This window comes from Bactrocera tryoni, chromosome 4 (assembly GCF_016617805.1).
Source record: "Bactrocera tryoni isolate S06 chromosome 4, CSIRO_BtryS06_freeze2, whole genome shotgun sequence".
NCBI classification, from domain to species: Eukaryota; Metazoa; Arthropoda; class Insecta; order Diptera; family Tephritidae; genus Bactrocera; species Bactrocera tryoni.
In genome coordinates this window covers 60,922,328-60,944,940 of record NC_052502.1, presented here as the reverse complement: position 1 = coordinate 60,944,940, position 22,613 = coordinate 60,922,328, and the positions used below count along the sequence as shown (strand labels likewise).

At 37.3% G+C, this 22,613-nt stretch overlaps 1 protein-coding gene across 1 annotated transcript; it reads right to left on the bottom strand.

The window, feature by feature from the left end:
* Positions 1–249: 249 nt before the first annotated feature.
* Positions 250–15,286, bottom strand: LOC120773613 (transcription elongation factor SPT6). Its single transcript, XM_040102613.1, has 6 exons — positions 15,160–15,286; positions 15,017–15,101; positions 10,762–10,958; positions 7,379–7,492; positions 5,304–5,458; positions 250–5,032 (listed from the first exon to the last, which is right to left on the bottom strand). The coding sequence occupies exons 1-6, from the start codon at positions 15,196–15,198 to the stop codon at positions 409–411; spliced, it is 5,214 nt and encodes a 1,737-aa protein (XP_039958547.1). The 5' UTR covers positions 15,199–15,286; the 3' UTR covers positions 250–408.
* Positions 15,287–22,613: the final 7,327 nt, after the last annotated feature.

Below are 22,613 nucleotides of genomic sequence, written 5' to 3'. Positions count from 1 at the left end.
TGTTATCCTTTTATTTATTGATTGCTTCCCTTTGCAAAAGGGTTTTTATCTCCGTTCTCATAGACTGGTTTCGTTAGACTTCCGTAAATAACAATTCTATCAGCAAATAGAGGTGTACCTTTTAAGTGCGGTTTATACTATTATAATATAACTTATATATCAATGGTGTTTACACAACTTTAAGAAAAGAAATTCATTTACCCTTAATAAAATTTGAAAAAAATCTATATTTTTGAATAAAACAATATATTGCCGCTAACATTAAACCGTTTATATTTCGTTTTAGTCAAGTTATAATGGTAAACGTTCGAACTAAAATTATGAAATCTAATGCAATACAATGTATAGGCAATTGAGCGTGTCATCATAAAAAAATAGTTTTTAATTGGTATGATATAATAAAATATGTTAATTTTCATCGTACAGAGGTGTCGCGTCGCCTAAATTCATAGAATGAGGAGAAGTATTTGTACGAGGTGTACTTCGAATCGACCGTGGGCTCTTATGATCTCTTAAACGATAATGTTCATCTGAGAGTTTATTAAACGCAGATGACATGTCGCTGGCTGTTGGAATCGCATAGCTAACGCCCCTTAAGAAATCATTCCCAACTGCTCGAGAAATATTTGGGGTAGGATGTACTGGCTTACGTCTGGCCCATGATTCGGACGCCATTTGCCATTCTGCGCTCTCCTTTTGGGAAGAATAAATGTGGTTTTTGGTTGACTCTAATTCCAATCTAGGGGAAATTCCATGATATAGATGGTTATCCTTAGGCTGCTTAAGGTTTACTGAACGATGATAATTTAAATTTGAGGTCGAAGAATTGGGACTGGGGGTATTATGCGAGTAACGAGGTGTTTGTGAAGAGTGTGGCGTATTATATGGGGTCATGAAAGGTGTTTGTCCGCTAGGGGTATACGGTGTATTAACATAGCCGCCTTGATATCCAGGAGTATTTGGATAATGAGGGGTATGCATTGTTGATGATTGTGATATATGTTGATCCGATATTCGTGAATCAACGTTTCCTCTAGGAGTATCATATCCTGAAGTTCTCACGCTACCCGAAACATTTGGAGTAGAAATAGGAGTGTTCGTAATTATGGGGTCTGAATAATGATCTTTAAACCATTTTAGAAGAGAATTCAGTGAGTCAAATATTTGACCTCTAAAACGAAAGCCTTCCGGTACAACAGTGACGTATTCGTGTCTGCACTTAGTTTTGGGCAAATACGACAATAAAAATTTTCCGGGATAAGATTTCGATGCTGATATAAAGTAATGTATTTTTTTAGGGTCTTTAGTTTTTTCTTCTTTCAGCAATTCTTCCATTTTATCTTTGTGGCCACCACCTGTGTCTCTATAATATTTATAGGTAAGAAGTTCTCGCGCACATGCAGCCATGGGGTTTACATGTCTGGCAATAATTTCATCTAGATCTTCAAATTCTTCATTTCCAATCCATAGGCTTTGGCCCAAACTGAAAGCATTTTCCTTCCCTTCTTCTCGGACATCTATGTGTTGATAAATTCCCGAGGTAACTTTCCATGTTACAGTTAAATGATCTGATCCCTTACTAGATGGCCGTACAATAACTTCTCCTTGGTCCATATTTTCCATAATTTTAACAACTTCTGCATATGATTTGTTGTGGAATGATGGATGAATAATAACACGTTTTACGTACTGCTGCTTTGATCTCACTTGTTTCTGCTCATTTTCTTTTCGGTTGTCTTTTTCTTCCATTTCATAGTCATAAAACGCATCTTTACGGGGTCGCCACTCATGATTTTTATCCATCAAGTCAGAGCTTTTTGAGGAGCAATCGACGGAAAACCTTTCTACATCAATTTTAATGATACGTACATGTATTGCCTGCCCAATTTGAACTCGATCCTCCGGATTCAATACGTGTTTGTCTGATAGGTTTTTGATGTGAATGAATCCAGAAAGCCCATTATCTAACCGCAGTTTAACACCAGTAGCTTGTCCAGGGCAAGCACCTGCATCAAAATGATTCCATACCTCGGATAGTTCGGGGAAGTCGTCCTTTAAACAGAACGGGCATTGCCAATGCCCAGTTTCGTCATTTCTTACGGGATTGGCTTGATCAAGTTGATCCCCTTGGGGTTTTTTGTGAGATATTCCTGAAACCGTAGCCAGCACCATTTTTCCAACATAAAATGACTCAGGTGTTTCCTTGGTTAGCATATCGAACAATTCTTCAGAATTTGCAGATCGATAAGGTGTTCTCAAGTCTTTATATAAAGCATTTAGTTCTGTACGAATGTCATACAGAGTTATACTTTTGTTTCCAAATCCTTGTCTTTCTAACTCCACAGCAAATGCATCTAAATCAAGATCTTTAAGTCTTTCCGGAGATTCAAGAATTTCCTCTAAAGCGCCTGCAGGATTAGCTTCTTCATCATCATACTCCATTGCATCGATAGCCATTTTTCTGGCCCATTCATATGTTTCCGGATGTATTCTTGAACCATCCAAAACTTCAACATAGGCTTCTGTACTATCACCAAGTGAACTTGTATCTATTTTAATAAAACCCGAACAATTTATAAATACTTTTGGTCCTAAATGACACAAAGTCACCAACTGAGTACGATTTTCCAACCTTTGATTGGACTGTTTGAGTAATTTTATTAACGCTTGTCCCTTTCGTGGACCCAATCCACAAATAAATTGCACTAAGTTTTGGGTATAAGAGTTTTGAACTGTTAAATTTATATCTAATCCAACTTCATTTGTACGATTTATAAATTCTATATACAAGTATTCTAACATATCTTCTTTTGCTAATTGCTCTTGCAATGTATGATATCGCAAGCACAGTATTTCTTCATCAGCGCTGCACAATTGCGAATATTCAACAAGCGGATCCTGCATTTTTCTTGCTATTGATACTGCTTGTTTTAATAGATCTGGATATTCTTTAAAATCAGAAGCTCCTTTTTTAGAATTTGCATAAATCTTAGCCAGTTCATTGTCAACTATTTCCACAGCAATCATTGGAAATTGATCCTCTTCGGATAGTTCTTTAATTAATTCCTGCACGTCGTTTTTTAACATCTGGGCTTCTCTGGACTCACCCCCAATTGCAATAATATGGGGCTTTTTATTTTGGATAAATTCTTTTAAATTTTTTAAGTCCGATATTTTAAAATTTTTTTCATCGGAACGATATGAATTCTTGCGTTTTAAAATATGTGGTAATCGAAGATAATCGCTAACATCGCCTTCAACTGTTGTTATAGCACAAAATGCAGCCTGGGAATAATCTGGGACATATGCTATACCCATCGCTCTGATTCCTTTATTATAACTCCAATCGTCATACATATATTCATCAGCAATGTCAGGGCGATATGGTGCCACTTTCAACCAGTTCGCTAGTTTCATACAGCAAGACTTCAAAACAAACTGTTTCGCTTCATTTAGAAGTACTGTTTTCAATTCTTTACGCAATTCTGGAATAACCATAATTTTTAATGCAAGCTCAACGCATTCGGCTCGTAACGAATTCCATTCTTGGACCACTTTTGAAAATTCGTCACGCTGATAAAGTTGTTTAGCTTCATCAATATACGAATTTGAAGTATTACCATCTATATGATCAGAAATTGTTATTTCAATTAACTTATCTTCTTCGGCCATAGAAAGTCTCAAAAATTGGTCTCCAACTAAATCCTTTACAGGCTTTTTCGCTAAATATTTCATGGTATAACAGGGGTGGTTTTCATCAATTTCTTTCAACCCCTTTTTGGTGGGCTGAATATCTATTTTAGCACGTTCAAAAAAAACTTCTCGAACAGACTTTTTAAGGAGAGGTTCTCTAGAGAGTTGTCGAGCAACAACGAATTTAGCAGCATGTACAACTTCTTCAACAGTTACAAATTTTGGACATAAATATTGCTTTGCAATATCGAGTGGAGCAGCTGTTTCCTGCTCCACTTCATGGCGTTGATAGCTGTCTCTTAAATTTTCTGCATAATGTTCAGGTGTTAATCCAAATCTTTTGGCAAATCCACATATGCCTGCTTTACGACACATTGCATAAGGACCTGAATCCTTCGCTTGTTTTAATTGTTCTTCTCCTTCCTCAACCTCTTCCTCAAAATTTGCATCCACATCTTCGCCATCTTGTTGACTCTGGCGAAGTTCTTCTCTAGCAAGTCGTTTTCGTTCTCTTTCTATTTTTCTAATTTGTTCTTGCATTTTAGGTATTTCATGTGAATAATGCAGCAAAAAATGCATATGAACATCTTTTAATTCCTCCATTGTCTGTACTTCCTTTAACCTCTCTAAATCCTCATCTAAAAATATTCGGAAATCGCTGGTCGTAGGATTGTCACCCTTTTTATCTACACTTGATCTTTGAAAGTCACGCATTTTTTCAAATAACAGTTTTAATTTTTTCTTCCTACTATAAAGTTGACACCAACGTTCATCATAATAATATATCTTCCACAAATCTTCACAACTTAGTTCCGGTTTTACATATTCTTTCCTATAAAAAGCTATGAATGGTACCTCCAATTGTTGATTTCTAATAAATTCCAAGGTTTGCTTAATTTTGCCAACAGCACTGATTGGTTTCTTATGTTTGTCACGACTTGCGTCCAAAGATTCTTGTTGTGAGACCGTTGGCTTGCAAAACGCCTGTTTATAAATCCACTCTGCTTCATCGTCTAATTCCGATGAGCCCTCTGCAACAGGCGTTACCGGAACTTGTCTTAACTGCATTCTTTCTGGTATGTCAGTCTTTCGGATGTCGTTATCCAAATCAGTGAAGTGACCTCGCTTGAGTTCACTTGGTTCATATAGATCGAATATAGTTTTCTTGGAAACTTTTTTTTTAGGCGGTTTCTTTTTACTTTTGCTTCGATCTTCTTCAGGAATATCTTCATCGTATTCCTCGCCTTCCGATTCATCTTCATATTCATCTTCGTCATATTTTGCAAAATCATCGTAATCAAAATCAACTCCAAAAATGTCCTGACCTTCTTGCAATGATCTATGGATATAACAAAACATTAAATAATTATTTAAACATTGAAAAAAAATATATACGAGTATAAATTACTTAAATATATATGAAAAATTCCTATGACAAATAGTTATTCTATATTTTAATATAAAAAATGTTCACCAAATTTTTTAAATTATTTTTCAGTTTCAGATATTCGCAATTTGATGGGTTTGTAACCTTTTACTTCCCACTGATTTTAATTTAGACGATCGTGTAAATTATATTTCTATCAATACTGTGTTTTTTGTTTACATACGCGTCAGTAAAGATCGGTTTCCGCTTTCTCTTTTTCTCCGCAATCGGACGCCCTTCATCATCGACAATAAAATCATCTGCATCCGAATCAGATTCTTCTTCCTCTTCGTAAGTGTCATGATCCTTTTGACTTCGTTCGGACCGCCTTTCCAAATTCTGCAAGGGAAAAGTTAAAATACACTTTAAATATGTATGATTATATACGTATGTTTATAATGCGAATAACTTTTGTAAGTAGAATATTAGTGCGCTTAAATGGATATCAAATGCCTAAAAACGGATAACATTTTGTAATTTTAATAATTATCGTAAGGCTGTTGTTACGAAAATAAATTCATAATGCATAATAACGATAATATTCCATAGGTTTGTGTATTATTAGGTACTTAGAACAACAATTTTGAATAAGTTTACTTTACTGGTGGCTAGACTCAATGAACCATTTATAAGATTTTAATTTAATACAAACTAGTACACAGACTTTGAGATCTTTATCAAACATGACTATACAGTTGAAGTGAATATTACGTGGATTAGAGGAAGATCTCTCATTGCCTTAATACGAGCACGTATTACATTATTTTTTACTAGTTTTAAAAACTTTGTCATTATAACACATTATATTAACCCTTCTAGTGCCGGGAGTCGACATATCGGCTCCAGCTGTACTTGCAAAAAATGCCAGAGCCGATATATCGGCCCGCGCCTTGTGGCGGTTTACTACTGGTTTATACCTTTGTATTTTCTATAATTTTCAAATGAGTTCTGTATTACATTCACAATACGCAGCTTTTTGAATCATGTAAATATTGTTTTTCGATTCGGTTTTACTAGCATTTTTCCGAACGCTTGTAAAACTGTGAAATTATGAGATTATCTAAAACATTCAATTTTTGCTTTCAGGTCACTTTGTAGATTTTTTTCTATTGGAAATACATTCCGTATTGTAACAATAGAATAAAATTGTTGTAATTTTTTAACACGAAAATGGATAAAATTTAATTTTTTCTTCTTCTTCTTAAATTGGCGTAGACACCGCTTACGCGATTATAGCCGAGTTAAAAACAGCGCGCCAGTCGTTTCTTCTTTTCGCTACGTGGCGCCAATTGGATGTTCCAAGCGTAGCCAGGTCCTTCTCCACTTGGTCCTTCCAACAGAGTGGACGTCTTCCTCTTCCTCTGCTTCCACCGGCGGGTACAGCGTCGAATACTTTCAGAGCTGGAGTGTTTCCGTCCATTCGGACAACATGACCTAGCCAGCGTAGCCGCTGTCTTTTAATTCGCTGAACTATGTCAATGTTGTCGTATATCTCGTACAGCTCATCGTTCCATCGAATGCGATATTCGCCGTGGCCAACGCGCAAAGGACCATAAATCTTTCGCAAAACTTTTCTCTCGAAAACTCGCAACGTCGACTCATCAGTTGTTGTCATCGTCTAGGCCTCTGCACCATATAGCAGGACGTGACTTATTAGCGACTTATAGAGTTTGGTTTTTGTTCGTCGAGAGAGGACTTTGCTTCTCAATTGCCTACTCAGTTCAAAGTAGCACCTGTTGGCAAGAGTTATCCTGCGTTGGATTTCCAGGCTGACATTGTTGGTGGGGTTTACGCTGGCTCCCAAATATACGAAACTACCTACAACTTCAAAGTTATGACTGTCAACAGTGACGTGGGAGCCAAGTCGCGAGTACGACGACTGTTTGTTTCATGACAGGAAATATTTCGTCTTGCCCTCGTTCACTGCTAGACCCATGTGCTTTTCTTCCTTGACCAGTCTGGATAAAGCAGAACTAACGGCGCGGGTGTTGAGGCCGATGATATCAATATCATCGGCATACGCCAGCAGCTGTACACTCTTATAAAATATTGTACCTGCTCGATTTAATTTTACTCCGACAAAATTAACATCGAACCTTAAAATACGATTTAATTCTTACAAATTGTTGAATTTATAGCACAAAAACTATAAATTTTTTACACAACATAGTATAAATCTCTACAATCTACTTAAATGTTGGTAATGCATTAAATCCCATAGAAATTCAACTTGGAAAACAATTCTAGAACAATACCTACCTCGTCTTCTTCATCAAAGAGTTGTTCAGCAATAGCTTCTCTGGCTAAGCCTTCATCCACATGCTCTTCTTCGCCATCACTTTCTTGAATACGCCGGAGCCGCTTAAACCGTTTCTGAAAAAAAGTTATTTATGCAATAAATATAAATACGTTTATGTGTTATTTTTTTAACTAATTGCAGCCATAACATTTGAGTAATCATACATCTAATCTTACGATAACTGCCTTCGCTTCTCACTTCTCCAACTGCAAATCTGGAAATAAAATAGCCTAATTTCGATTGTTACAAGGTGTGCTTTTCTACATATGTTTAAATGGAGATCCCCTACAATTGCGGCGATATTGCCTTTGCTAAGATTACTAGGAGTCCTTAGGTCCTGGCATAGAACGGAAGAGGACATCGGAAAACCGATTCGCTTCTATTCAGATGAAATTGGTAAGGTCTCTAGTACGCTAATCAGCTTTGTCATGCACTTAACTAGTTTTGAGCGCATAGTCGGTGAGCTCAAATTCACTTTAGGCGCACGGCTATCGGAGTGAATGCACATGTTTGAAGGAAATTGAACTTCGGAGCAGCACATCTACGGTTACAATGAAAAACGAAAAAGCATGTTCTCGGCGCATAACCTGGGCATCCTGTTAATACAGGAGCCGAGGGTCCATAGAGGAGAGGTTTGGGGCCTCAATGTGGACTGCAACAAGGTAATCTGGGATCTCTCCAGTGAGGTTGTATGTTAGTTAGAAGAAATATTGATAACTTATGCATTTCTGAATTCCTAACACAGGATATAGTTGCCGTGCAGATCAGTGATAAGGAGGGTATGGACTTCGTCCTATCAACGGCCTATTTTCCAGGAGGAAACTACTGCAGGAGGAACAACCTGCCCCTGGTCCTGGAGTGTGATGCGAACGCGCACCACACTGAATGGGGAAGTTCAGACTGCAATGCACGAGGTGAGTCTCTCCTAGGATTTATATTTATTAATAGTTTAAATATTGAGAAATGTGTGAATGAATGTGTGGGATGAGTGGCGGCGCAGAGCGCGAACTATGAGCAGATTGCACAGCCGTAGATGCTAGTGCCACAGTATTGCGTAGGCAACATGGGGCCACGTAACTCGTGGTCCACTCCCTGCGTGTCTTAAGGCCTGAATAGGTCTTCGTTCTGGATATTGTAGCAGGTTAAACTTCTACTTATCCAGAATAGACCCTGACATAACATACCCAATGTATGTCCTGCATGCAACCACCCGTCTATCGCCCTTTTCCTTTTTGTCCGACCCCGAAATAGCACGTTTCCTGGGCCACCCGTTAGATGACGTCGACGGCAACACAGATAACCCTTACCATCCTAACGGGTATTGATAACCGTTATAATTAGGAGCCAATGAGAGAGCTACGACACTACTGAAATATGGTCAAATACCTGGGTCTCACGCTGGATTCCTCGTTGCGATATAAGCAGCTTGTTTACCTGACCATGGTCAAAGTCACAAAGGCACTGATGGTGTGCAATCTGGCCGGTAAATCCTGGGGGTGTAAACCAAGGATTATCAGATGGTTGTACACCATGGTAGTGCGACCAATTATCACTAATGGAGCAGTGGCTTGGGATCTGAAAGCATCGCAGACGATGGTGGTACTTAAACTATCGAAACTGCAAAGGCTCACCTGCGCCTGTTTCAAATGACAGCAGAGAGGACTGGCAAAGATAAAGAAATCTCGTTCCAACGTATGGAAGAGCTAAGTGGCGTCATACTACTGGCTCTTCTTCCCAGGGAAGCATTACCAAAAAGGCTACGGCTAAGGTGAACTTCACTAAGAAGTTTAAGATCACCCTCAGCAGCAAAGCCGAATGGAGCGAATCCGTTCTCGAGCTACTACTCAGGGATAGTACAATCAGGTGGTACACCTAAGTCGGTGCTTAGAGTTAAACCTCCAACGCAGCTATCGCAACGAACGTATAGCTACACTAAGCGATAGCCAAGCGGCACTCAAAGCGATCTCGTCATACGAGAGAAAATCACCATTGGTATATATAGTATTAAACGGCTGAATAGTCTGACAGAATGTAACCAAGTGCACCTTATTTGGTTCTTGCAGTCTGAAACTCCAGAACACCTGCTAATGGATTGCACAGCAATCTGTAGACGCAGGACTAAGGTCTTTGGATCCATGTTTCCAAATAGGGATCACATCGCCTCAACAGCACCTAGCAGTATATTGGAATTCATCAATTTGCTGGGGCTAGTTGAGACGTTGTGTAATCTACCAGAAAAATATTCTCGTTGACATTCAATACGATACCTCACATAATGACTAATATGTAAGACATAATGGGAATCGGTTGTGCGAAAATATTTATATTAGGCATATGAGGGCTAGGGAAATTATTTACCCGATTTTATCCATTTCAGCAATAGCCATTGTTATTAGAAAGAGATGCTTGCAGAATTTCATTCAGATAACTCATACATATATTGACCAACATATTTGCGGTAAAAAATCAATCGGAAGTTCAAAAAACCTTATATTAGATATTTGGGAGCTATGAGAAGTATTGACTTGATTCTTTCCATTTTCACAGCAAGAATAGTGTGCCTCTTATCAGGAAAATATACCCACTGAATTTCAATAATAATCCTTAGTTTTCCATTCTCTTAAGTACAAAATTAACTATTGGCCCTAGGGTCAATATGTTCGATATTCGGGGACTCGAAGAGTTATGGTCAGATTGTGACCTATTATTTAGTTGTCGTTTTCTCATGGAACCTTTTGTAAAAGTTTTCATCCATATCTACATTGGTATCTTATTTGTACAGTGAAAGAATAATATCGAATTTAAAATTTTGGATATATAGGAAATAGGCGTGGTTTACATTAGATTTGGCTTATTGAGAGATTTTTGTGACTGTCGCGTACTGAATTGCAAAATCGTCTCAAGTCACAAATATTGTCTCTATTTTAAAATCTTAATTTTAGAGATTTGTGACTATAAAAGCCTATCAACGAAGGTGCTGAAATTTACTAATTTTAACAGGTCTCGACAACATAATGATTGGTCTTTATGTATATCGATTATTTTTAGGAGATATAATCTAACGTTAGGTGAACAAAACTTGTATGCTGGGCTGGAGCTAGTTGAGACGTTGTGGGTTAGGAGAGGGCAGAATAGACCCTAGGTCCCGGTGCAATCCTCATTTATTTATCTAATCTAATCTGCTAGCTGTATGGCAATATGTTGCGAGAGTATAAAAAAGGTGAACGTAATTAGCAATATGATAAGAATTTTAAACTTAAAAAATCAAGTATTCTTAAAAAATATAAAGGCATAGACTTTTGCAAATAACCTAAATAGAGTATAAAAAGCTAAAAATCATTACCTTTCTTTCAACTTTTACACCTAAATTCTCCTCAATTAAGTCATAGTCATCATCTTCCAATCGATCGTCTAATTCATCATCATGTTTTTTTCTCTTTTTTGATCCTGTATCAGAATATTCTCCATCACTAGCCTCTTCTTCAATGGGATTATCATCGATCAAATCCTTCAATTCTTCACGTAACCGCTCTTCATCGTCTAAAAAGAAAATAAATTTACATACACATAGAATCATAAAACATCTGGATTTTGATTTAGAACAAAAAAAATATATTCTGAATTTAAATAAAAGATGTTTGTGAAAATAGTTAGTTAAATGTACTACATACATACATACACCTGCGGCTATTAAAGCACACCAAAATTTTCAGCTTTATAACTGTAAATTTGAAAAAAAAAATATCTTCTAGGTCTAGCAGGCGCTGAGAAATGAATAGTTTTTTTTTTAATTGGGTTGAACACTGTTCTGTTATAATCGTATTTTGATTGTATATTTAAAAAGTTGTGCAAAATGCCAAACAATCAAAGAAAATATCGCGTGACCAAAAAATCGAAACACTTTCTTAAAGACGATGTCAGAGAACAGATTTGAAAAGTTGAGGCTATTTATACACTTGAATAACAAATCGAGGGCATATTTTGGAGTAGCATCTTCCGATTTCGGGGTTGAATTGGGTATGTACGGATAGAGGAGGTCCTCCAGATCAAAAAAAAAAAAAAATGTGTGAACCAAAACAATTGAACAGAAGTTAAATATGAAATTAAAGATACTTTTCTACTATTTAATACAAAACTAATGTGTAGTTAAAAATATAAACGTAAAATTCATTATAAATCGGAGGAACACGCATTTCAAATAAAAATTATCATAAGTCAGCGGCATATTTTCTAGGTCTGGAGGACCTCCTCTATCCGTACATACCCATCTTAACTCCGAAATTGGGAGATGCTATTCTAAATCGAATATGCTTCCTCAGGAGTCTCCCGACTATGATGGTTACGATTCGATCACAACTGACGAAGTTTACCGAATCATGTATACAAATTCCGCTGAAGCTTTGTATAGATGAAACCAACGAATGCAGGAAATAACGTGAAAAATCAAAACTATAGGCCATATTTTACAACTATTTTACGTCGAGCTCAGCTCAGTTTAGGATCAATACGATATTTCTAAAACGGCTCGTGGTCATTCCCAATATGTTGAAAATTATGGAAGAAGAGATGTATCCAGCGTTCTCTGGACAACAAATCTGTTACACTACAACTTAGTTTTGCTGGTTAGCTATCGAAATCCGAAGTAGTAAAGACCCCAGCATCTTCCAAGCAGAAGTATACACCATTACATGCTGTGCAGAAATTATACTAAGCAGAACACCTACTAATCAACATATACTAATCTGCATCGACAGTCAAGCAGCACTGAAAGCAATATAACAATGTACAATCAAATCGCAGATGGTATGGTAATGTGTCGATAAATTAAATGCATAGGGCGAACCGAATAATGTTCGAAAAAGCATACAAACTTGCTAAAGAAACAGGACCAGAACTCTTTTTCCCAATAAGATCTCACCTAATAGCCCTGACACGCGACAGCGCCAATTTGCATTAGCGGGCTTAATTTGCATTTACTTGCGCATTTGACTCATTTTAATGCAAATTTGTAATGCACAAGAATTTCGTGCATTTAGCTGAGTTTATCAAATTATAGTATGAAACACTGCTCAATAATTGCCGATTTTTGCTATTTTTTGACAGGTATATTAACAAAAATAAATTTTGTTTTAGATGGCAAAAAATAAACAACACACAGTTTGTCATTTTTCCAATATCCTTAACTTTTTCGCACACTTTTTTCGCGTTATAATCAAGTATTGCTTTTAATTACACTTTATTATCTTTTAAAGTATTTAATAATAAACGAAGTTTTTCGTTAAAATTACATTGGTTTCCCAAAAATTTCACAATCACAATCTTATAGTGCATTAATTTTGCTCGTCTGCAGGGCTATAAAGAAAAAACATGAAAAAACCATCAACCCTTCAAGCATCCTACATTTTATAAGAGCTTTGTGGCTAGATGAAGTAATATGAAAAGAGTGAGAGGGCATATTAGACCATTAGTCGCAGTACATATCGTCACAATATTATCTATCTATTTATTTATCTAACATTGAAAGACCTTACGTAGTGAGCAAGACCACTGACCACTATGTTTGAGAAGAAAATCACTTCCTAAATTCACTTACTAAAATGTTTGTTTTATTTAGAATTTGTCATATCTAATGTGACAGATCTTTCGCACTCCCTTTTTGATTGTTTCCTCCCAAATAAACATCATTAAAAATTAGAAAATGCGTTCTTAATATCATTTCATAAAAACGTATGTTCTTATTTAGGGTCGGCTTTAGAATACCGTCCCAGGATTTCGGAAATAAAATGGGTATGGTCGGATAGAGGTGGTTCTCCAGATCAAGAATATAATATACAATATACATATTCTGTATATAGCCGCAGGAAACCAATAATTTTCGAGATATTTGCGTTTAAAGTTGAAAATCACCACTATTTGAATTACGTATTTTTTCGATTTAAAATTAATATTACACTTATATTTTGCACTTTTATATCCACTAGCACTTCACTAATTCGTTTGTACATATTTATTTTACATTATATAGTTCAAAAATAGTTTTAATTCAATATTTAACTTATTGTTCAAATCTATTTACTTAACAATAACGGAAAAGCTACAAAATGTCAAATAATAAGTGTTAGCATACTAATATAATATGTATATTTGAACTAACAAAAATACAATAGAAAGGAAGATTGACAAAAAGGAATTTAGCGCGAAAAAACTTGATAAACCCCGGTGTTGGACCGACCAGGGTTATTTTGTTGAATCGCGGCCAAAGGCCGCCAACGCAAAAAGGAGTTTTACGCATTTTATACCGGTCACTGTAAGCTGAATAGGCATTTGTATAACATGGGCCTATCCTCATCCGCTAACTGCCGGTTCTGCACAAAAATCCTTTTTTCGAGTATAATCTATTTTCTTTATTTCTTTTAGATCATTTACAAAAGATGTCGATAATTATTTCACAGTCTTCAACCCTTCAGTTGTTCTCAAATAAATAGATTTTAACAATAAGTTTAATATTATATAAAACTATTTTTGCACTATATAATGAAAAAAAATGTGTACAAATGATTTAATGAAGTATTAATGAACATAAAAATTAAATATATAGGTGTAAAATTAATTTTAAATCGAAAAATATCTAATTCAAATAGTGGTAATTTTCAAATTTTAAACGCAAATATGTCGAAAACTATAAGTTTCCTGCGGCTATATATTCTTGATCTGGAAAACCCCTCTATCCGACCATACCCATCGCATTCCAGAAATCCTGTGACGGTATACTAAAGTTTTCCCATCATTTCTTATAAACGTAGGTTCGTTCTTATTTATAATATTGACATTAATAATGACAATTTTTTTTTTTAATTAAAAATTAATTGGATGGATACGGATAAAGAAGGTCTTCCAGAAAAACTTATATATCATATTTTGTTATTTTGTTTTCATATATATGTTTTAAGTTCAAAAATGCCACTATTTGAAGTATGTACGTGTTTTGTTGATTTGTAATGTAATTTACAATTATATTTTTAACTTTTATATCCCCTTCCCCCAATTGATTTCTACACATTTATTTTAAACAGTTCACAGTTCATATACATATACTTTTCAAATCTTAATATTCAGTTTTGTTCAAATCTATAAAATTTCACAGAATCATAATCATAAGTCAACGGCAGCTATATATAAGTATATACGAATATATTCTTAATCTGGAGAACCTCCTTTATATGTACATACATACCTATTCTAACCCCGAATTCAGAGTGTGCTATAATATTTCTTTTAGCATGTTTTAAAAATTTGCAGTAGCAAATGAGCCCAACAAATTTCTGTACACCAACAAATATTTATGGCGCTTATTAACGCAATACAAATTATGCGTACATAATATTTAAAAACTGCATTATATTTTTTGTTTTTAACGCGTTATTAAGGCATAGCTATATTAGAAAACGTGTTTTAAGCATTCATCTGTAATTACATACAACAAACCATCTTGTTGGCAAGTAGGGAAACACATTGAGCTAAGAAATTTCGACCAAAAGCGTTTGATTCAAAACAAACTTTAAACATTTACTAATGTATAAAACACATTATTAACATACCTTCGTCATCTTCTTCACTACTGTCAGCAAGAGCTTTTAGCTTCTTTAATTTTTTCCTCTCATTGGTGTCCAATTCCTCCTCCTCCTAAAATAATAAGTAAGGTTTTCGTTTATCTGTATATAAACATAGGAGATATTGTTACCTCGGATTCTTCAGCTTCCGAATCCAAGAAATCTGCCATTTTATACTAATCTTTTTCGGAACAATATACCTGGCACAACACTAAATCTCTTACAAAAGTTTAATTTACACAAACATCCACGGTCAAGATGTTAAATAAGTGTCGATATTTTACAACTTCGACTCTCACATTATAATCGATATAGACACAACGATCAACATATTTTAATAACCCAGCAAGAAAACAGACGCACAAAATATACAAACTGTTACCCGTTAAAGCGGTTATTCGGAACGAATTTTTTAAGTGCGCAATATGATAAGAATTTTAAAAATATATATATAATTTCATTGCAAGCGAATTAAATGTATTTTTGTTAAATTAAATATATTGTATACACTTTTGATAGAAGGTTTATGCTTAGTGCCATAAACACAGTTGCGACGGGCAAGGAATAGCTGGCTGTCTAGTACTGATGAACGATATTTCACAACCGGTGATTTTTTCACCGTGATGGAAAAATCGCATATCGCAACTACAATCACTTTTTGTAAATAGCAGTTCTGTGATTTCTGTGAAAAGCATTATTTAAAAAATATTTCCAAGGACCATTTGTGGGATACTAATTTCCTTATATTTGAAAAGGAATGTACAACAAAAACACTAGGCATCCAATGGAATGCGATATCGGCCCAGTTTTCATACACGACGGAGTCCATATCCGCATTATCAGCTTTTACAAAACGCTAAATTCTCTCCTCGGTGGCAAAACTTTTTGACCCCGCAGGATGGCTTTCGCCAATTATGATACAAGGGAAAATACTGATCCAAGAATTATGGCTAGACGGAACCGACTGGGACGAACAAGTGAAACCTCTTCGCTTAGAAAAATGGTCCCAGTTCGCTAATAATTTGAACGACATCTCGAAGGTACACATTCCACGGTGGGTAAACTATTCCCCCGAATACAAAGTGGAACTACACGGCTTCTGCGACGCCTCTGAAAAGGCATACTGTGCCACTATATATGTGCGTACACAAAGCGATGTCGCAAATATAAGCCACTTATTAGCGGCAAAGGCAAAAGTTGCGCCTCTAAAAACGCTAAGTCTCCCACGACTTGAACTCTGTGGCGCTCTGCTACTAGCAAAGCTAGCTTCAATGGTGCAGACCCACTTAAATATGGCGAAATACAGATTATATTTATGGTCCGATTCCGAGATAGTTCTAGCCTGGTTAGAAAAACCACCACATGCGTGGAACACTTACATTTCTAACCGAACATCTGAAATACTTGACCTAGTAGGATCAGTCACTTGGTCTCACGTAGCCAGTGCTGACAATCCTGCTGATCTAGGTACAAGAGGATGCAAACCTCTGCATCTCGCCACCTCCACCCTCTGGTGGAATGGCCCCCGATGGTTAACAGAATCTCCCGATTCTTGGCCACAATCGCTCATGCGCAACATACCCGCCCCAGATAGTCGTAAAATCGACACTTATCATGCAACACTGAATGACCCTGACATCCTTGAACGATTTTCATCGTTCCCCCGAGCCCTCCGGGTAGTTGCCTATATGCTCAAGTTTTTAGAGCGGCTCAAACTTAAAGTTAAAGGAGCAACTTATCTCCATTGCGATAAGTTGACGCACCAAGACTTACAAAAAGCAAAGGTCGCTCTTATCGCATCAACCCAAACGCGCTACTTCAGCCGCGATATAGAATTACTATGAGAATCGAAGCCTATTGATAAAAAGAGCTCACTCTTAGTTCTAAACTCATTTCTAGATACGAAGAGTTTACTTCGTGCGAATGGTCGGCTTGCTAATTCAAGCTTAACGTACAATGAACGCCACCCTATAATCATACTAGAGAGGTGTCCGTTTGCCACTTTATTTATTAGATATATCCACATACTAATGCTCCACGCCGAACACTGCCTCATGCAACATATGGTCCGCCAAGAGCTGTACATACCCCGACTGAAGCCCCAATTAAAGAAGTGCATTTTCATGTGCAAAATCTGCACTATGCATAAGCAGAAAATGCGTTCGCAGATTATGGCAGCACTTCCACCTGAACGCTGCAATTTTGCTCTGCCTTTCACCACTACCGGTGTAGATTTTGCTGGGCCTTTTGTGATAAAGGCATCCATGCTAAGGTCTCCTACCCTCATGAAAGGCTATGTGGCTGTTTTTGTCTGTTTCACGACAAAAGCAGTACACCTTGAGCTATGTACGAATCTGACGACGGAGGCTTTTCTTGCGGCTTTTGCTCGTTTCGGCGGACGACGAGGCTTTCCATCAAAAATCATGAGCGATAATGGTAAAACCTTTATCGGAGCTCAGAGAGCTACCGAAAGACATTTTGTGGTCTTCACAAAACAAGTCTCGCCGGACATTGTCCAAAAATACACTCCCCAAGGTATCAATTGGCAGTTTATCCCCCCAAGCGCCCCTCATATGGGCGGATTATGGGAAGCAGCTGTAAAAAGCTTCAAATCTCATTTTAAAAAGATAGCTGGCAACCACAAATTTAATTATGAAGAATTCACGACACTCTTAACTAGAATTGAAGCCGTTCTTAATTCACGGCCTCTCGCTGCACTTTCGCAAGATCCCTCAGATTTTACTGCCCTCACGCCAGGGCATTTTCTTAAAGGAGCGCATATTCTGGCCACACCTGAGTCAGGCGTGGAGTCCCTTTCTTTATTAAACCGTTGGGAAAGAATTAAAATTCTCCATCATGACTTCAGTCGCCGATGGAAAGATGATTATTTAAAGGACCTCCAAAGAAGGTACCGATGGAAAATCACAGAAAATGCGCCTAAGCTTGGAGATTGTGTCTTAATCAATGACGATTGTCTCCCCCCTACCGAATGGCGGCTTGGCCGATCTCCGAACACAATCGGGAACGCTGAAATTAACAAAAAAATATAATAATAAACTCACCCACTACAAATAAATACCCACCAAAACCAAAACCAAAAAAACGAGTCGATCCACATGACGACTCAATTGTGCCACATCACGTGGTACCAATGCCCATATGATTATATACACAAATATATATGATAATTAACAATACTATTTTCTTAACAGATTAATATGGACGCCGAGATGCCAATTGTGCCTACGCCCACTGTACGTTCCGCCGTCACGGTTCCGCGCCCTAGAGCTACCCCAGTAGCAGCGCCGCGCACAACCATCGCTGCCGCACCTCCCCGAGAAACTCCATCGGCTCCGCGCAGTGAGCCGCAAGCAATAGCTCCAGCGCAGCCACAGCGTCAATGCGACGACGACATCGGTTGCCACACTGTGGCATCTTCAAGGGGATGACACCTCAGCAACGCCAGCAGGTCGCCCAGACCCGCGGTCATTGTTTGAATTGTCTGGCGCCTACCCATCTAACGCGCGAATGCACCACCGGGTATCAGTGCCAGGTTTGTATGGGTCACCAGTACCGGACCCGACGTCGAACGTCATCATGCCCCTCGCGGCCGTACTGCCAGCCGACGACTCCCGCGACCGCAACCGCGAAGGAAAGCCTTTCCTTCGGAGGAGTCCCGCGTCTGGCGCCATCATCACCATGCCACCCCGCATCGGAGGCGCCATCCTAGGTCGCAAGCGCGTCGTAAGACAGGCCTCAGCAACATTGTTGCAACACTGCAACAACTTCAGAGGCTACTAGGCTAAATACTCGCCTAGGGGGGCCAGGATGTATAAATGAGCATCCTCCCCCGGACAACCACACATACACTAAACTATCACACCACATCAACTCAACTTCACAACACTGACACGCACCGTCACCATACTCACCTCACCGATCATCAGAGCTTACAATCCACATTCCACTACACACCAACCTACTACATCACACCAGCTGATTCCACACACAAAAGGAAAAAAAGGAACCAAAAGGAGATCAGCAACTCACTTCGCTCTCGATCTCATCAGCAACTCACTTCGCTTTCGATATTAGCAGCAAGCAGTACGCGTGTGCGAACCATTTTGAACGGCGTTTTTCATATCAAACATTTCATTTATCAACATTTTTCATATCAAGTCGGCGTTACGCGGGTGCGAACATTTTTGAACGGCGTTTTCTCCATCCTCCAGTTTCAACACCTTTTCATCCTGAGTCGGAATTACGCGTGTGCGAACATCTTTGAACGGCGTTTTTACCATCCTCCAGTTTCAACATTTTACCCATCCCAAGTCGGAATTATCAAACGCTACTCATTTTATAAAGTATTTTTTTAAATTGTACATAAGCAAAATACAACCGCAATATAAGTACCTATACTAGTGCACGCATATGCACATTGAAGCAAATCTATTTTTCCAGTTTTTATAAAACCAAACTTGGTGGTCATCGAGAAGGTGAGTGCGTGTGAAGATTAAGAATTCGAAGTGCACCGCAAAAGGTGAGGTAGTTAGAAATACATTATAATAAAATGTGAGTTCCATCTTGTGAATTGTGATATCAATTCGATTATGAGAATAGCAATTGTGATGGCAGTTCACAAAAAAACTGCGATTTTTTAACAATAAAGTTTCATAGGGTTACTTGTGATCGCAATAGCAAATGCAAACGTTAAAAACATGTTTTAGGTATGGAAGATTAGTCGTTTAAGAAGTAATCAGAAGTTGCAACTACTTAAGATGTTTTAAATTTACATTTAAATTTAATTTATTGTTAAAACCAAATATGAAAGCTTATGAGATGAAATTAAAAAATAAATATTGAATAAAAATGTTTTCATATCTTTATTGTTTTACTTGCGATCACAATAGTGATATAAGGTCACAGTGATTTGAAAATAGCATTTACTGAAATCGCAGGTATTGAAAAATCGCAATTTCGGTCATCACTACTGTTTAGTTCCCACTGTCAAAATTAGATCGCATTGATATAGTACTTGAAATGGCACATAATTTTGGTTTAAATATACTTTTTAAAATACTTAAGCTTATGTCTATTTTCTCAGTTGGTTCAAAGATTTCAAAGTTTCTTTTTCTATCAGTATACACATTTAACAAATTCAAATAGCGTGTCGACATATATACGAAATTATTTTGCAAAATTTAAGTGCATTTTCTTATAAATAAAAAAATATTGAGAGATAACTTCTATTCTGATATCCGTTACCGTCGCAATTGTGTTTACTCGCCTGAATTTTACGGCTGGTATAAATCAGCTGTTCACCACTCGTCATTCCGTCACCTGCTGACCCGCGGCAATTGTGTTTCAGGTATAACAGTTGTTAATTTAATAAATATTTACATCTGTATACACACATTAATATATTCTTAGAATAGTTAAGTTCATTAATAAAAAATGCGTACGTTATATAAAAGAATCGCACATAATAATAAACGGTAGCAGCATTACAACTTTAACTTCATAAATTCCATCGACTTGACAGGTCAATACGAATGAAAAAATGTGAACTACAAATAATACTTGGTTCGGAACGACTTTGAAAAATGATTTTGAAAACACATTTGTATGTAGTGGAATCTAAGTCCTTCGAACTATCAATAGCACATTCTCTTGCTCTTGCAAGATTGCACGATGACACAAAATGCAAAAATCCTATACCGAAGTATGCAAGGCCAAGAGAGAACCCATTGCAGAATCTAGTAACATATGACTTCACAAAAATAAACGTGGGTTTAGGTCTGACATATTTATAGCCATAGCAAATAATTTTCTGCATGTGTTTGTTGTTGTGTCGTTGCACCAAGAGGAAAATTCTGCATTTTCTGCACCGTGTAAGGTTTTGAAAGAGCAAGAGAATCCCCCTAATATGAGAATATCAAGCGATAGCTGTTTATGTATATGAAATGTAAACAATTATCAAGTGACAATTTCGGGCCGGCAAAATATGTCTTCCAAAAACATCGATTAAACGTAAGTTTTCAAGTAGTTTTCAGCGAAAACTATGTTTTCGTTTGACAGATTTTACATGGACGAAAACACAAGTTTTCGTGTGAAAACCAGTTTTCCCACGAAAACATGTTTTCGTTGTCGGTCCGAACATATTATAGTATAAGAATAATTTGGCCATTCTTTACTAATAAAGGTCCGTATCCAGCCCTTAAGTAATTGCTCAAGAAAAAAAATACATTAGGGGGATTCTCTTGCTCTTGCAAAACCCTTGCACCTCTTGGTGCAACGGCTTAACAACATACACACGCAGAAACTTATTTGCAATGGCACACCAAAACCCATGTTTATTTTCTTGCAATGACACGTAAAAATTTAATTGCAACCCTGTTTTAGCTGTCATTTTACATAAAGATATATTTCGCCGTTAAATTGTTGAGGAAGGTAAGTTTTAAATAGATTTTATAATTTCTATTTAAATTATAAAGATTTGTTACAGTCTTTTGTTAAAAAATGAATGCAGAAGGTGCGCTAATTCACAATAGTCATTCTCAATAAATTGATTGAATCAGTCGTTCATATATCACTAGATTCTGCAATAGGTGCTCTTTTGGTCTTGCATATTTCGGTATAGGATTTCTGCATTTTGTGTCATCGTGCAATCTGGCAAGAGCAAGAGAATCGCTCTATTATTTCTTCAAGTAATTTTGACAGCTGGTTGCGCATTGTGAATGCGCCACATTAGAAGAGCAGGAGAGAATAAACAAAGAAAATAAACTTTATGTGTAATATGTATGTATGTATGTGTGTAGTAAGATAAATATTTTCATTGCGATTTAAGGAATTTTGTTGATGATTGGTAAGTTTTATACAACATTTCAAAATGAAATACACTTCATAATAATGATTTTAATTCATTTAGCGATTAATTTGAATTTCCTTGAAGAACAATTGTTGATTTCATGTTTCTTCGCAAAACCAGGTTTGCCATATTTTATTTTTATTTTTTGCGGGTGAGGGGGTGGAAAATGCCTTCCGCATCATCGGTGCTATCGTCACAGCAGCGATATGCCACTTGCAGGTCACTAAAAACCCCATTCTAAGGAACCGTCGCCCACCCTGGGACCGCGTTTGCATTACTTTAGGGTGGCGTTCCCTTTTTCTCGTTGAGAGATTTACATCTGCACACCTGCGTCCAGGTCCTGCTTTTTTGATGCGTAGCAAAAGTGATGCGTATTTCTAGGTAATCCCCCAGTTTGTTTCGCTCTCCAACATGACGCTGATTAAATTGTCAGCGTTTATTGTGCCGACCAGGTCTTCCACGGCGGTGCGTTCTCCTTGCCAGCGCTCACATTCAAAGAATGTGTGTTCAGCTTCGTCTTCTGTCGCGTCGTTGTATAGGCATGACGGCTCTTCGACTTTTCCCATTCTGTAGAGGTACTTTTTCCGTGGCCGGAGAATAGCTGGGTTGTGTAAAAGTCTACTTTTCCGAATTTACGACTTGTCCATAAATCTAGATCTTTTATCAGCCTGGCCGTCCATCTGCCGCGACTTCCATTCTCCCATCTTTGTCGCCATG

Excerpts from the sequence above, each read along its gene's own strand:
- LOC120773613 (XM_040102613.1), bottom strand. The coding sequence starts at position 15,198 with ATGGCAGATTTCTTGGATTCGGAAGCTGAAGAATCCGAG. Across the intron at positions 15,102-15,159 it reads CGGAAGCTGAAGAATCCGAG|GAGGAGGAGGAATTGGACAC; the intron begins GTAACAATATCT and ends TTATTATTTTAG. Across the intron at positions 5,459-7,378 it reads TCTTTGATGAAGAAGACGAG|AATTTGGAAAGGCGGTCCGA; the intron begins GTAGGTATTGTT and ends TTTCCCTTGCAG.